General features: G+C 46.9%; 1 protein-coding gene across 3 annotated transcripts in view; it reads left to right on the forward strand.

The window, feature by feature from the left end:
* LOC1269328 (uncharacterized) overlaps nucleotides 1-14,964 on the forward strand; it is a 64,343-nt gene extending 49,379 nt beyond the window's left edge. For all 3 annotated transcript variants that reach the window (XM_061643707.1, XM_061643709.1, XM_061643710.1), the window contains exons 10-16: nucleotides 3,012-3,597; nucleotides 3,675-3,851; nucleotides 3,923-4,287; nucleotides 4,422-4,514; nucleotides 7,639-7,816; nucleotides 8,315-8,326; nucleotides 8,593-14,964. In XM_061643707.1, the coding sequence (XP_061499691.1) occupies nucleotides 3,012-3,597; nucleotides 3,675-3,851; nucleotides 3,923-4,287; nucleotides 4,422-4,514; nucleotides 7,639-7,816; nucleotides 8,315-8,326; nucleotides 8,593-9,685 (2,504 nt within the window). In that variant the 3' untranslated portion in view covers nucleotides 9,686-14,964. The remainder of the gene's footprint in view (nucleotides 1-3,011; nucleotides 3,598-3,674; nucleotides 3,852-3,922; nucleotides 4,288-4,421; nucleotides 4,515-7,638; nucleotides 7,817-8,314; nucleotides 8,327-8,592) is intronic.
* Nucleotides 14,965-16,090: the final 1,126 nt, after the last annotated feature.

Consider the following 16,090-nt stretch of genomic DNA (forward strand, 5'->3'; position numbering starts at 1 on the left):
AAATAGCATATTTTGTTTTCTTCTACTTTATGGAGCACTGTATCGTTAGCATAATCACGCGGCTCACTGCTTAATACTAATAATACTTAAACATCTATTTAAACGTGCTTACAACACATGCATTACCTTCCTCGTATGCTTGTTGGAGAGCAGAAACCTAATCATGCGTTTGCATGTGTTTTTTGTGTGCTACCTTTAAACAACCACAACAGAAAGCTTTAAATATAACGGCCCTCGATTACGCCAAACAGCCTACAGGGACAGTTGGGATAGTATCCCACAACCTAACCCTTGTCTTATTTTATTGTTCTGCCCAGTAATTGACCCTTCAGAACGATGGCAGCGGAGGGTTTCCACCTTTCTCTGCAGCTTCCAAGTGTGTTGTCCTGCATTGCATTGTAACATTGTTTAGTGAAGTGGAAGCGATGGGACGATAGCTACAGCGTTAACCTCTCAGCATGGTTTAATTACTATCAGAGGATATCATACAGGGTGCAAGGGTGGTCACCTTAGCAGGGTAAAAATAAAAGTCTCCAGAACACCCTCGTACACCCACTTTGAATGCTGCCAAAACCGTCTAGCGTAGGCGGCCTAGACGAGGATCAAACAAACTAACATGTCCATTACGAGGGGGATGCCATGTTTGCAGAGCACATGCAATTGCTCCCAGAGCTTTTAACCTTTCCACCGCCATATCAGCGGCCAGGTTTGGCTCAGCCAGGCTCGTTGTATTGATCGAGATCCAATTTTGGGCTCCTATTTGCGAACCCCTAACACTCACGCACAACACACACCGAGAAGAGAAATCAAGAGTCATTATTGTCATTGAAGATGTCATTGCCACGCTGCATAAAGTGCTCGACTGCACACTCGGCGCCCAGCGTGGGACGAATGCGTTTCCAATACGGCGGTCTACATATGTCCGCTCGAAGGAAGTCTCTAGGCAGACCGTACCGCTGCCATCTCATCTCAGTGGACGGGTTTGTGCATGGTCTCGGTTGGTGCTGACAGGCGATAAATTTATCCAACGGATTAACTCACCATCAACTCGTCGAGCCGTTGGCTACACCGGGCACCTACACAGCAGCACACAGTAAGCGCTATAAATGACGGCACCAGATACTGTTTCACCCGAAACTGCAATGCGTTGCAAAACGTGTAAATTCCCAGAATCATGTACGGGGCTGTACGTGTGCCGTGGAACGACTGGCTCTGTTTGGGTTCAATCTTGCACCGTTTACACCTCACGATACGACAGACATGAAGCGACAGACTGCATGAAATATGTTATCGATAAAACCGTACCGTAAACGCATCACCGAACCAACCGGGTACAGGTACAGGCCGGTTGCACGATGCAATTACATGCCCAAATTCAAATCAAGACACACATCGTCTGCATTTCATTCACGGTGCACACACCCCACAAGGCAAGATGGTAAGGTGGATTCGGTTTTCCAATTTTAATTAAATTAAAATTGTATGTCTGGGCTGTAGTGCAACAAGAACAGAGCCTCATGTACAGCCAGCTTTGTATCGTTTCTTTTTATCGTCTTGTCGACAGCGCTGTACAATGACGCTTTTTCTCCTATCGAGATGCACTCACAGGTTGAATAAACACCTGTTTACGTCATCCACCCAGTGCAGCGGGATTGTGGTTGTCCCTACGGGGACAAAAGTGCCCTCCCTACCGTACCGTTCCGTACAATCAAACCAAATGATGCTATCAGATATCAACATCATTAACCTTTTGCCGCGCGCTGACAACGGTGAGCGTTGGTCCCGCCCTGTCTGTGGGACTTGGTGTACAGCCAACTAACTTTCTTACCCGTCAGTTACTTTACAAAATGGTGATGATGATCATCTCACCGGTTGAGCAAACAATGCACACCGAGCGGTGAAACTTTTAATGAGCGTGACTCGTCCACCGACACGGCAACCACGGCCGCACCGTTTCGGCTATACAGCACTGCAAACGAGCGAGGTGGAATGGAATGAAAGCAACATTTGCAAATAATGATACTTTTTTGTGGTTTTTATTTTGTAACTGGGTGGTAAAACCGCTGGCTACAGAAAGTCCGACTATTGCATCTTAACAGTTTCATTAACGAAGCATTTTTGGCGTTGCTTTATTTCGTTGCTCGGTTTCATCTGGATCATGCACACAATATCACTTAAATTCATCCACCGAACCGTGGAGGTGGTTTTGCGTTTGGGCGTAATATAGCAGTCTGTGATCAGCTTGAAGTGCGGCGAAAGCGCTCAAAAGTTGATTATTTAAAAAAGTTCCTGTTACTATTTTTCTCCAAACACATCGTCGCCGTTCGCCATCATCGCCCGTTGCATGAATAAATCACCCGGACCGAACAGTGCAGCCAGCACTCGCATTGCCAGCGCCGCAAACGCAATCCCTTGCTGCATTCTGAAGCTTTATTTGCAATTTTGTTTCCGGAGAGACTGCTCAGCTGAGACCTGCCGGGAACAGCGGTGAATGAGTAGAGCAAAACAACAAAAATAGGATTAAAGCATTCCGATACAAAAAAATTCGTGGAAAAGTTTCACCGTGCTACTGATATTGTAATATCCTGCACTTGTTTCTTTGTAGCTTGTTGAACATGTATTGCCCTGTCCCGGGTCAAGTAGTAGCAATTGGTGTGGTGCACCGGGTCAAACGGCCGTACGGCTTTCGCTGCTTTTAGCTCGACCTGGTTCAGCAGAATTTATCATTAAAATGGTATTATGCTGCCATCCGACGCCAGGCTCAGTGGTGCAATTTGCTAGATTCAGGAGAATTGTCCTAGTTTGTTGTCCATAGTTTGAAATAGAGATGGATATTATTCATTTAAAGGCAAACGCACACAATATCTAGGATGATTTGTTTCTACTATTACTATTACTGAATGAGTTACTAATCTCAACGTAGTATTGCATATTGCATAAATTCCGGCGCAATACTTTATACACCAGAGCACACGTTTTACGTTCCTCATTTCAATTGCACCGCTTTGCAGGCTGGCTCAACGAACCAAGCCGCACCGCACTCGTGTTCGAGCACTGTTCGCGCGGCTCCCTCCAGGACGTGCTCATCATGGACGAGATCAAGCTGGACTGGTCGTTCCGGTTAAGCTTGCTGACGGACCTGGTGCGCGGCATGCGCTACCTGCACGCCTCTCCGCTCCGCGTGCACGGTTCGCTCTCGTCGCGCAACTGCGTCGTGGACGCCCGCTGGGTGCTGAAAATTACCGACTACGGCATGCTGAGCTTCTACGAGGCGCAGGGCATTGCGCCGGCACCACGCAACGCGAAGGAGCTGCTCTGGACCGCACCGGAAGCGCTGCGCGACTCCAGGACCTACCCCAAGGCGGGCACGCAACCGGCCGACGTGTACGCGTTCGGCATCATCATGCAGGAGGTGGTGGTGCGGGGCGAACCGTACTGTATGCTTTCGCTCACGCCGGACGAAATCATCGCGAAGATCAAGAAACCACCGCCCCTGATACGGCCCTCGGTATCGAAGGGTGCTGCTCCGCCGGAAGCGATCAACATTATGCGCCAGTGCTGGGCCGAGAATCCCGAAATGAGACCTGATTTCGCCACGTAAGTCCTGTCCTGCTTTATCGGAGGTAAGCGAAGTGTGGTGTAATAATGTTCGAGCCGCCTTCCGATTTCCACAGCATCTGCGAGCGCTTCAAGCAGTTAAATCACGGCCGGAAGGTAAACTTTGTAGATACGATGTTCCAAATGCTGGAAAAGTATTCCAACAACCTCGAGGAGCTGATCCGCGAGCGGACGGAGCTGCTAGACATAGAGCGGAAAAAGACTGAACAGCTGCTAAACAGAATGTTGCCAAGGTAAGCGCCCCACCGTTCGTTGCGCGCAAGCTCGCCTACTAATCGTTGCACCAATCCTTCGAACCTGCCAGCTCGGTGGCGGAAAAGCTCAAGCTCGGACTGGCGGTCGAGCCGGAAGAGTTTGCGGAGGTGACGATCTACTTTAGCGACATCGTGGGCTTCACCACGATAGCGGCCCACTGCACGCCGGTCCAGGTCGTCGATCTGCTGAACGATCTGTACACCTGCTTCGACGCGACCATCAACGCGTACAACGTGTACAAGGTGGAAACGATCGGCGACGCGTACATGGTGGTGAGCGGGCTGCCCGTCCGAACGCCCGACCATGCCGAACAGATCGCTACGATGGCGCTGGATCTGCTGTCCCAAAGTGGCCACTTTAAGGTGCGCCACCTGCCGGGCGTTCCGTTGCAGCTGCGGATTGGGCTGCACACCGGTAAGTAAGCGCAGCGAGTTGGAATTAGATGCGAAACTACCGTTCTGTGAGACAACTCTCTTTACACGGATGGCTTTGCTAACCGTGCGTTAAACGTTCTTCTTCGTTTTACGGGGAACTTCATACCCTTGCAGGTCCCTGCTGTGCCGGTGTCGTTGGGCTAACGATGCCAAGGTACTGTCTCTTCGGTGACACGGTCAACACGGCGTCCCGGATGGAATCAACAGGTATTTGGTGGCGCTGTGTTTATGTTTCCCCCGGAAAAAGGGACATGCATTCATTGCTACACGTACAAACGAGCACACACACATACATACTCACATCTGCACGTATGCCATCAATCATTCATCGCATGCTTTTCCAAACTCATTTCCCGCCAGCACCAGCACCGTTCGGCGTTCAGCTAACTGCGGCCATCAACCCCGTGAAGGTGGGTTTTTGGTCGAGCAGAAAATTAGATTTGGAAAGCAAAGCGAAACCTCCCCAGCCCCGGGGATTTTCCCTACGGTGTTTGTGTATGTGTGTTCACTGTGGAAACACAGTGTGCGTTTTGTGTATAGTGCCAATTCCTTCACACTGTCTGCGCCAACGTTGTCTCGACAGTTCGAGATTCGGTTTGGTTTTTGGGGTTTTACGAATGGTTTTACGAGCAGCAGGAAAATGGAAATAATAAAAACAAGAAAACCTAGACAAAGTTAAAAACCGAACTTTTTTATCGCTTTTAGTGTGTGTCCCACTTGGTTTTGGTGTGAACTGGACGAAATCCTTTAACAATGTATGCCCATCAAATATGCAGCACGCCTGCTGGGATTAGCTGTTGTCGGTGGTTTTATCAAAGGGGTTTTGTTCGAAATCGACCGCAGAAAAAGCGATCGAACTATTTTATCTTTTTGCTCTCTTTCCTTCTTTTTGTTACGACTTGCGCGATGATGTTGTCCAGCTGTGTAATTGTGTTAGCTTCGCATAGATTCACTTTGCTAGGGTGTGGGGCAATATTATTTGCTGTATGTCTCACGATAAAATGTACGTCCGTATGTAGCTCATAACACTATACAAAGCTATCGATAATTTGTTGACGAAATCACATGCGTTGAGCTTTGGAGGACTTTTATAGCTTTTTAAACAGTATATATCTATATTTTTAACTTGTGAGATATCTCGTCTCTGATGAATATCAATTATGAGCTCATTTCGTATTTATTTTATTCATAGTATTTTTAAACCCTAGAGGATCCGTTTAGTAAGAGCCTTTTTATGCTTCTCTATAATACATTATGCGATCTAATATGAGTACTTCCGAGTATCCATTTAGCTATGATTTACTAAGCTCGGAAAAGTAGTTCGTACGCTCGTGAGCATTGTTCCTTTCACCTGCAACTCGTTCTAGCTGGAAACGTTCTACAGCAATCTCAGAGCGCACCATTGCTGCATTAAAAGTCCTATAGTTTATTCAGATGAAACACTATAGCAAATGCATCGTAATGAATGCGGAAGTAATTGAAATGTGCTTCCGTTATTATCATTTTCCAGTTTCTTAGGCAGAACAAATGAATACCCGTGTAAGGCTCTGAGAAAATGAAGAGAAATTTCTTTATGTAAGGAAGAGAACTTTGAATTTAATTACAGCACTGGAATACTAAAGTGATTAAAATTAAATTCTTTTTCGAGGTGGTTCAGGCAGGACCCAAAAAATCAACCTATAACCAACAGGATAGCACCAGTTGAGTGTTTAATGCATCATAATCTGTCAATGATGGTAATCATTTCATCTACCAGTGATGACTGCAATAAAGCACACTCGACTGTGAAAATCAATCGATACAACTCGTTTACGCTGTTTCACTAAAATGATACTTATTTCATCACGCTTAGCTACCTTTCACTGCTACCAGGCGATACTCTATAAAGTCCAACCGATACGGGCCAATCAAAGTCAACGCAAATAACACATTATCACCATTACCAAAACACTCACTGCATCAATTGAAATAACAAACACAGCGGGTTTGCGGACCTTCGTTCTTGCTGGACCTTCGTTTCACCGGATGATAAACTGTCCAAACGGATGTCACCCGAACCCCTACGATCAATCTGCCATCATCTGCCCCTACCAAACCCGTTGAGCAATAAAATAATGATCGATGATTAATTTCCGCCACCCGCACACCGGACTGACAGTATAGAAATCAATTACGCCATTCACAGCGTACGTTCCGGTGCCTCGGGCATCGGGTAGGAGCATGCTGCAAATGCTGCAGCCCCTTATCTTATCGGAAAGGTTTAGCGTTTTCGGTTACCCCCGCACGTACGGAAATAAGCATAGTTAGCCCGAGTTACGGGTCGCTGTCTCTTGTTCCACCCCTTTTGCAGACAGCGAAAATCACATTAATTAGCAAGCGTGTGTACCAATCACGTTCTGCTGCACACTGCATGTGTGCTGCACATTTATCAGCGTTACGGGGCTTTTTTTTTCATTTCTTTGCGTCCTATTGCACTCGTCGCATGAATTACGAGCTTTATTGTGGAACGAGTGTGTTATCAGTGTCATTTTCAGCTTCAGCAAACCCTCCCGGGTGTCCCGGGAGCGACGAATGAAAAGGGCGGTAGCACAGTGGTTTCGAACGTCATATGCTGTGGTTTCGACGTTCGCGAGTTATCGCTACAGTTCAAACCCACCCGCAGCCCTGACTGTACAGCCAAAGGCGGTTGACGTCATTCAGGTTGGTTCGATGCAAAGCACCCTTCCGGCCAGCCAATAAATGATTGCAGTAATATAGCCGGATTACACTATCCCTTGCATTTGCGCAACATTTCTTTTCTCCCACTGCAACCGCGTGGACGAACACGTTTTCCCATTAGAAGCGCTCCTGCCCGCCGCCCAGGAAGCTTCGTCGCCGTACAAACGACCAAGCGTCTCCATCGTCGTCCGTCCGGGCGCCTCCATCAGGCAGAACGGCTTCTTCGTGCACCATCATTCTCATCACTCATATGCATTCACCTTCATTCACGTACACCCGAATGTGAAACCACGTGCATGTAACTGTATGTGTGTATGTTTTTTTTTTTGCTTTTGTTTTCAATCTACACCCGCCAGAGCGTAGAGCAAAAAAAGCAAATTGTTCACCATTCTCACAGTCCCACAAGATTAAAAAGTAAAAAAAAACACACACACACATACACCGAGTGAACGATTCTTACTTGTGTAACCCGCTAACCGCTGGCTCGCTTACGGTGGTTTTGGGGTTATCTTTTTTTTTCCTGTCGTTCCTTTCCCCAACCTACGTGTTCTGCCCCCGACCGAACGTTGCACTTACAAAACGTGCGCAAAAAAACGCACCCACACACACCAAGGCTCATCCTGGAGAATTCACATGTCCCAGCAGACGTGCAATTTGCTGGAGAAAGCCGGTGGATACGTAATCGAGCCCCGGGGGCCTATCGAAATCAAGGGCAAAGGCAAGATGCACACGTACTGGCTGCTGGGAAAGAAGGGCTTCGACAAGGCACTGCCCCCGCCGCCACCGATCGGGTAAGTTGATGACCTTGTAAGGCTTTGAGTGGGATAGCGAGGGCATTTTTCAATCTAAAAGTGTAAACCAACGCAAAAGCGAAACACGGTAATCATTACTTCAAGGTACAGCAACTGTATTTTTGTTGGCAATTGCTAACACATCCGCACACAAGCAAACCTTCCTTTTAACTATGAGCTGGTCGCATTGGAAATGTCGGGCAAAAGCAAAACATCAGCACAAGCTGTTACCCAACGGTTCACTGCTAATCTTTGCTTATCAAACAAAGGTCAAACAGGGGACAGAAACTTCCCAGCACAGTATCCAGCGCGCCGTGCCGGAGATTAGAAACATCAACCCACAGCCACTCTCACCGTGCCAGAGGATTCTAATACTAATACAGCACACACACTCACATACCATTTTCCGATTTCATCTCTTTTTCTCGCCTTGTTCACCTTCAACTATTGGCCACCCCGTTTCGGTCGTCCATGCTCGATCGGAATCTCCTCCATCAGGGAATCGCACGGGTAAGTTTTAGGGCAAACTAATCCATCCTCTTAAGCAAACATTTAAGGAACTGCGTCCGAACTGCTGCCAAAGGGAAAAAGGGGAAATTTGGGTTTACCTCAACACCTCCCCGGGAACGCCTTTTCTTTTCCAAATTTATCTTCCCCCAGTTTTGCTTTTAGTCCATTTTGCCTTTTCTTGCCTCACAACTCTCGCTCTTTCTCTCTGACTCTCTTTCTTTTCTCATCTCTTGTTTTATGACCATTCCTTCGCGCGGCTTCTTCAGGCTTGATGTGGCAATCCTGAAGCATTCCCTCTTCCAGTCGCAGCAGAACCACGGTGCCAAAATCAATAACGCCTCCATCCAGAGCAACACCTGCTCGACGGCGAACCACTCGTCCAGCCATTCGCCCTCGGTCGCGGGCGAGTCGATCGATGTGAAGGTGGAAATAACGCCACCCGTACCGCCCAGCCTCGACCCCGGCCAGCAGCAGCAGCAACCGGGCCAAGACACGGCAGCCGTCCTCTCGACCTCGTTCTCCATCGAGTCGAGCTCGAGCAACAACACGTTCACGCTTAACCTCGGCGAGTTTGGGCAGCCGAAAGCGTCCCCACTGCCCAGCCCGCAGGCCCGCAAGCTGTCCGAGGTCATCGCGGACGGGTCGTTCCTGAGTGCGGGCGCGACCTTTGACCGCCTCAACCCGTCGCCATCGTCCGCGTCCGCCAGCTCGACCCGCCTGTTCAAGCGCATCGAGGAGCTGATCGACCTCAGCTCGCCGTACAACTACTACAAGTGCTTAAGCCCGAGCGAGAACAATCTGTCCCAGTGCACGGAGTCCCGGTACGGCAGCTACCAGCTGCGCTCGGACAGCTGCTCGAGCAAGCCCGGCTCGACGCGCTTCCTGCGGCGCCAGTTCAGCCTGGACAAGGACGACGTGGGCCCGTCGTCCGGGGGCCACGGGGCGGCGACACTCAGCGCCAAGGCAACGCTCGACACGATCTCGTCCATCTCGGTCGACCGGGAGCAGCTGGCGCGGATGGGTACGCTCACCTCGATCCCGTCGATCAGCTCGACCAACTCGGCGACGCTGCCGGGCGGCGGGCAGAAGCAGCGCAGCCTCGCAATGCACCGCCAGCAGTCGGCCAGCGTTGCGCAGGATTTGGAGAAGATCGAAGAGATCCCGCTGTCACCGCAATCGTTCATCATCAATCATACCGGTGGTGGTGGTGGTGGTGGTGGAGGTAGCAGCAGCACGTCCAGCCTGCAGTCGGAGGTGAACGAACGGGGGCGATCGTTCCGGAATGGGGCGAGCACGGCACCGAACGGGCACAGCGGGAAGGAGCTGCGGCTCAGCGTGGAAGCGCTCGGGCTTCGGTGAGTGCACCAGGTCAGTACGGTGTCGTTGCTGTAACGGGCGCCGCGGGACGGGTGAAAAAACAAAAACAAAACAAAACTTTGACTGAACTACAACAAACGGCAGAAAACTAAGCACTCACACACACACATTCGCTCTCTATCATGTAAGCTACGTAGGTCGAGGAGGGAGGGATGAAGCTCGCGCAAGGTGGCCACGGATGTTACCCGTGAGCGCTAGATAGATATTATTTACACTGTATACGGTGCCAGGCGCTAGCACGTGTTCAAGCATGCGGCTATACGTTATCCACTACTCGACTATCACACGTCTCCACGCTCTCCACTCGCTAAAACTTTCTCTGTGGACTCGCATCCCCCTGTTATTCTCACCCTTACGCTGCCTGTAGAGTGGGTTTGCACGCACGTGGCTATATATATGTGTGTGTGTGTGTGTGCTTGTTGTTTATTTTCCCGCTGGCGCACACGGAAAACAATCAACAAAACGTTAGCAACAACAGGGACGGTTCGCCGCACCGCCGAAAACACCGGCAAACGTATCAATTTCCACGCCGCAAGACACTTTTCCAGCGGAATTATTAAACGGAAGGGAGCGAAAGAGGTGAGAGCGTTGTTTGTGAAAGTGAAGGAATGGTATGAGCGCCCCGGTGCCCTGCCTGAAACGGTGAAACAACACCCGAAACCTATCGAGCAAGATCGATGCCCATCAGCTTCGTTTGATGTGTGTGCAACAGTGTCGGGGCAGCGAGGGAAATAAGTTTCGTTGCGTTGCGATTTTCTCGCCAACCTTGTCACTCTTTGTTGATGAGTACGCTTGTACGTGAGTGTGCGCGCGTGTGTGTGTGTGTGGGTACTTTGTTCTTGGAATGAAACAGAATCATTTCCAAACAAACGACTTCCACGTTTCTGGCCCGTGCCAAATAAACATGTGCACAGGCGGGTAGAATGTACGCTTTTGTTAATTAAGATAATCCAAAAGCAAAACAGAAAGAAACACTGTAAGGCTGTTTGCACATCACGCACAAGCATTGCCTAGAACGTTTGACAAGGCGTATAAAAACGTGTAGCGTGTTTTATCTTTCTTTTCATCAATATTGCAACTTTATTTTAATGTGAGGTAAAACATTGACTACAAACTCTTTGCATATCTTTTGGCCTTTTGAACTGAACTTTCGCAACTAATGGGCACGTGGTCATGATAACGATCAAATGCTGACTAGTTCGTCAACTGTCTGTAATACTTTTCAAATCTTCCAGTGGCTACATTCCTGTCCGAAGCGTCTCCCCAGACGGAAGAATTTCTTAAATATTTTAGCACTTTTGATTGCATACTTTCCACTATTTAGACGCTTTTCCTAATTTCCTGGAAATCATTTGGTTCCTCGCTGGGGTACGACGAAAAACCTAAGTCAAAATGTTATGGTAAATACATACACGTGTGTTTCTAGGCAAAGAAAACAAAATGTTCAGAAGTGTACCATAACTTCGGTTTGATTTACTCCCCCGCCTTGAAGGTAATCGAGCACATCGTCTTCAAATTTTCCCTGAATTGTCACCCGCAAGACACCGGTCAGGAGGCTTTCCCACGCCAACTGCACACGGCGAAGAAAGATTAACGCCTTAATACGCAGCCTTCAGCACGCTCGGAGCTTTCAACTGTACCTTATCACCACGGGAACGACGTCCCAAGTTGCGTCTGCCAACAAAAGCTAGCCGTTTTTCCTTAGTTTCCCACGGTTTGTTACAGTCCGCTGCATCGCAAAAGGAAACGGCCACGCACACACGCACACTCGCAAAGAGGTTAATCCTTACGATCCGCTAATGCCCAAGCATTCGAATTCCTTTGCCCCTTTGTCCGGCACCCACATGGGTCCACAGGGGTTTGCGAACGCAGCATCATCATTTATTAATTCAACGCTCACGCTTCGGCTGACTTTTGCACTTCCCGTTTGCACACGCAACCACCCGCCCGGTCGGCGGACGATCTCGCTGGAACGGTCGCGGCAAACGAGAGCCCCCGAGTACGTAATCCGCTTTCGACCAACCCGAAACCGAGGGTGGCTACTTTCGCTGCAAAACGCTTCCTGCTGTTGAGCGGTACCGCTTCTCAAAGGGCGAGCCGTCTTCCGGTGCTGGTGATGGTAGTGGTAATTTAATTTAAACACTACTTACTTATTCACAACAGTCAACAAAACCGTTTCGCCTCTTGAACCGTGGTGGAATGCTGTTGCTGCTACTACTACGAGCACTGGATTGCTTGTTTGTGTCGCGTTAGAATTTTCTGTACACGGAGACACACACACACACACACACACACACACACACACAGCTAGAAGGTCAAGCTCGTTTGGTACCGCACGCTGGGGCACGGGTGTGGAATTAATTAGTTGAAACTATTTTCACGACCACTTTCACACGCGGTGTGGCATGGCACGTGGCACGATCTTGCGAGCGAATCTCGGGCCAATTAGTTCTACTGATGGAGTTACGGATACTGTGTTTTTTTTATATCTCGTCTTTATTTTACTGTTTCCAACGACCCGGCGATCTTTGCGAGCAATTTACAGGCCATAAATCGTCCAGCAGGGCCCATTTGTGTGAAGCGTCCCGTGGGAAAATCCGCAGCAGCAAGCGTATTGCAAAGGCAATAAACGGAATCAGATTCGACAATTAGTAGACTCTCTGCGCTCTTTTTTTCTTCTCTCTCTCTCTCTCTCTGCCTCTCTTTCTCTCTCTCTCTCTCTCTCTCTCTCTCTCTCTCTCTTTCCTTATTTCCATTCTTTCTCTCTTTCTCTCCTTTTAATCGTACACCGTGTTTACACACAGGTCGTTGGATCATCGAGAACGATTCGTTCGCTAAATAGGCACATTTGCCGCCTGTTGGCTATAAACCGTAGCATCATTTCGGATAGGAAAGTATCGCAACAGCTGGTAGGAAGCAGATTGTGCTGTTCCGCTGCTATCCCTTCGCTGAATTGAAGCTGAAACAAATCCAAACATTCTAAAAAAGAAAGGTCAATTTTTTGCTTCCTTTCTAGGTGCGTTCGTTTAGATAGCTCAATAACTATTTAAACTCACTATTACATTGAAGAACTCACGTTAAAATCCACGCCGCCTGATGTACCTGTTCTCAGAGTACTTGCCATTATTGCTATGCTTTTCCCTTCGTTGGGTGTGTTGGAAATGGTGAAAAGTATGACACAATTGCATAACTTTAGGCGCCAATTACACGGAATGTTCTTGTTCCATATAGCTTTTTTATTTCATTTCACCTACGATCCTGCAACTTTTACCATTCGATTATTAGGATGTAATCCTATCTGTTGCTACTTCTGTTATATTTTGTTTTAAACAAATAATGGCTTCAGTGGGTCCACGTCCACGAAGCGCTAAAGAAAAGTGATAGCAAAAACCGTAAAAAAGACACGCTAAGCGAGTGCCACATTAGAAATATTGATACGATTTTTATTATTATATTATTCACGTGTTTCATCTACGTATATCACGGGAAATATAGAAATCAAGAAATGAATTTTTTTTAATACAAACATCTACCATGTTAGTACTTCTGATTCAATTTGTTACTAGGACAATTGTGTAGCTGAATTAGTTTTACCAGTCTATTTACCGGCTAAAAAGCGTCTGCTAATCTATCATTCCCCGCGTACTCACGTGCCCATGCCGTTAGTGTAAATAAAATGTAATTAATGCATGTAGTAGCTGTGACTGTCTCTATGTGGCCGAAAATGTACGTGTACCTAGTGAACCAGGAATGCTCTATTGTGTATGGTAAAGTGAAAAATTGTTAAGCAAAAAAGCAGACGCAGTATAGCGTGCAATACGTCACCTACGTTACGTTTGTTTCCCGTTCCGTTTATCAAGAGAGGCTGATGCATTATTACAACAAAAAGTAGACAAAATTACACACTCACCGAAACCGAACGGAAGAAAGAAAACTGTTAAAATGTTATTGCATATTACAATAGTCTATACACTTAAGCCCAACACTGTGTGTCAAATCGTGTGTCAAAGGAACGAAAATAGTGACGCTTCGGCGAGTGCTCCCGACGTAACGTTAAGCAAATGTAAATCCATAGCCGCTTCCCTCTCTCAGCCAGCCAGCAGTAGTATTTGTACGTGTGTGAGCTCAACTAGTTTGCCACTTTGAGCGCGTTATACTTTCTATCATTTCGGTGTTGCCTCCTAGGTAGGTTTCCAGTAGTGCGGATACAGACAAGCCAAAGCCATAAAATAAACAGCAACAAAGTCACACGCTTACCTGTTCTCAAAAGCCGTCTAGACGATGGCATAGTACGTGTAAGTGTTTTTAGCTACAAGACAGCCAAGTACACACACGCAAGCAGAGGGCTTTTTTATTGTTTTCCTAGAACCAACCTTCCACCCATTTGCATCCATCCTCAGGCCCGGAAGGCACGATGGATTGGGAGTAGATGCGACGTGTTTTAGCTCCTATCCTAGCTGTTGACTATTGTTTCAGTAAAGGCGACAGTGTAATATGCCACACAAAGCAAACCAACACACACAATGCCGCAATCCCGCCCGCTTGGCACACACACACACAGGGCACAGGGAGAAGAAGGTGGGAAGCGGTATTAAGTTAAGAAGTTAAGTTTGACGCCAGATTGCTCGATTGTGTTTCCGCTTTGTGTGTTAACGCCCTGCGTGGTGGGAGTTGCTCCTTTGCCGTTCCGACTCTCCTCTTCCGTTCTCTTTACATAAAACCATGCCTACCATGCCAAGTCAAACACGGAATAGAAACATAATTAAAAACGCATCTGTGTGTCTGTTTGCGCGCGTGTGTGTGTATGTGTGTTTGTGTGTATGTGTGAGGGTGCAGTAGCAATCCGGTAGTAGTGTGTATCGCGATCGCACTCTCAGCTGAAACTATTCCACTACCGTAGTGTACAGTCACGTCTCGTAGAGAGTACGATTTATATCATCTTGTGCTGTGTAGAATCGAGAACTGAGCTGGGATGCAGTTTGGAAGTACACTATTAGTCTATGCGGGCGCGTGTTTGTTTGTATGAGAAGGAAAGAAAGAGAGGGAAAGAGAGAGAGAGAGAGTGAAAGAGGGAGAAAGAAAGAAAGAAAGATAGAATTTACAGATACTATACATACAAAGAGATTGGCGGGGGAAAAAAGCGTATAAAACCTATTCAATCATGTTTATATGGATGTTAGAGATTATTTTATATTTTTTCACGCTCGAGAATATTACTGAATGGAAATAAAGACAGAAAAACAAAAATCATACCGACTTTACTATGATAGAGATATGGAGTTAGTGTTTGTGTGTATGTTTTTCTTTGGTATATTGTTTTTCTTTAGTAAAACTGTACATGATGGTAGGAGCAAACCATGTCTAAATTTCAGTATAAAGCGTAAAAAAAGGTTTTGATTATTGGGTTTATTTACACTTACACTTACACGCTGCGATTATTCCCCGCTTTGCAATTTGTCTAGATTGAGATAGACGGGATCAGATGTCTTCTTGGCAAGTGCGATCGTACGGTTGGAAAATTGAAGTAAAACATTTTCTTTATTTATTATAAATTAAATTGTGATTGTTTTCCTATATTTTACATTCCGCATTCTTTCCTTTTGCGCATCATATTTCGTATCTTGTGCTTTTGTGAAGGTGCGCGTAGTTAAAGTATAATAATAAACTAACTGGTGCTAGCATCAAATAATAACAAATCTAAGAGAAAAAGAACTCCCTGGAGTTTTCGTTATAATTGTATATTCAATAATATCACCTTATTCAACTGAAATAACTAAATCTATGGTGAAAACACGACATTGATCCCATGGTATACATTATAAGAACAAAACATGAATATTTTGAGAAACACAATACAATAAACAACCAAACATGCAGTTTATTTTTGAAACGTGAATGCTCTGTATTAAACCAAATTGTATTTAAAGCTAAAGTACATTTATAATTCCATTTACCAACATTTTGTGCACACTTTTTTTTTTCAACCCAAAAACACACAAACTTTACACTCATCTTCGTAAAAGCTTTTCGGACTTCCTTTCAGTGTCATCGCCATGGCCAGTTTACAGTATGATTACGAAAAAATAACTTTTCTGCACGAGCCGGTACCCTCGGAGGTGCTCGGGGTGCTCAGCAGCTAATATGATTGCATTACAAAACTGTTACTTGCACACCCTTTTTCTACGTGGCCGGCAGCATTCCGGTGACCTTATTTGGCAGGTGGGTGTGTCGGCGGACATCGTGCCGTACCATCCCTACCCAAAACTTTCTCAGACACACTCACCGTAGCGTAGCACACTGTGCACAGTGCACTGCGTGTTTCGTGCACATAATTAGATTCTTCCCACTCACCGCTCCAGGTACTGCGATGCGATGCGTAATGCGTTG

Source organism: Anopheles gambiae, chromosome 2 (genome assembly GCF_943734735.2).
Source record: "Anopheles gambiae chromosome 2, idAnoGambNW_F1_1, whole genome shotgun sequence".
NCBI lineage: Eukaryota > Metazoa > Arthropoda > Insecta > Diptera > Culicidae > Anopheles > Anopheles gambiae.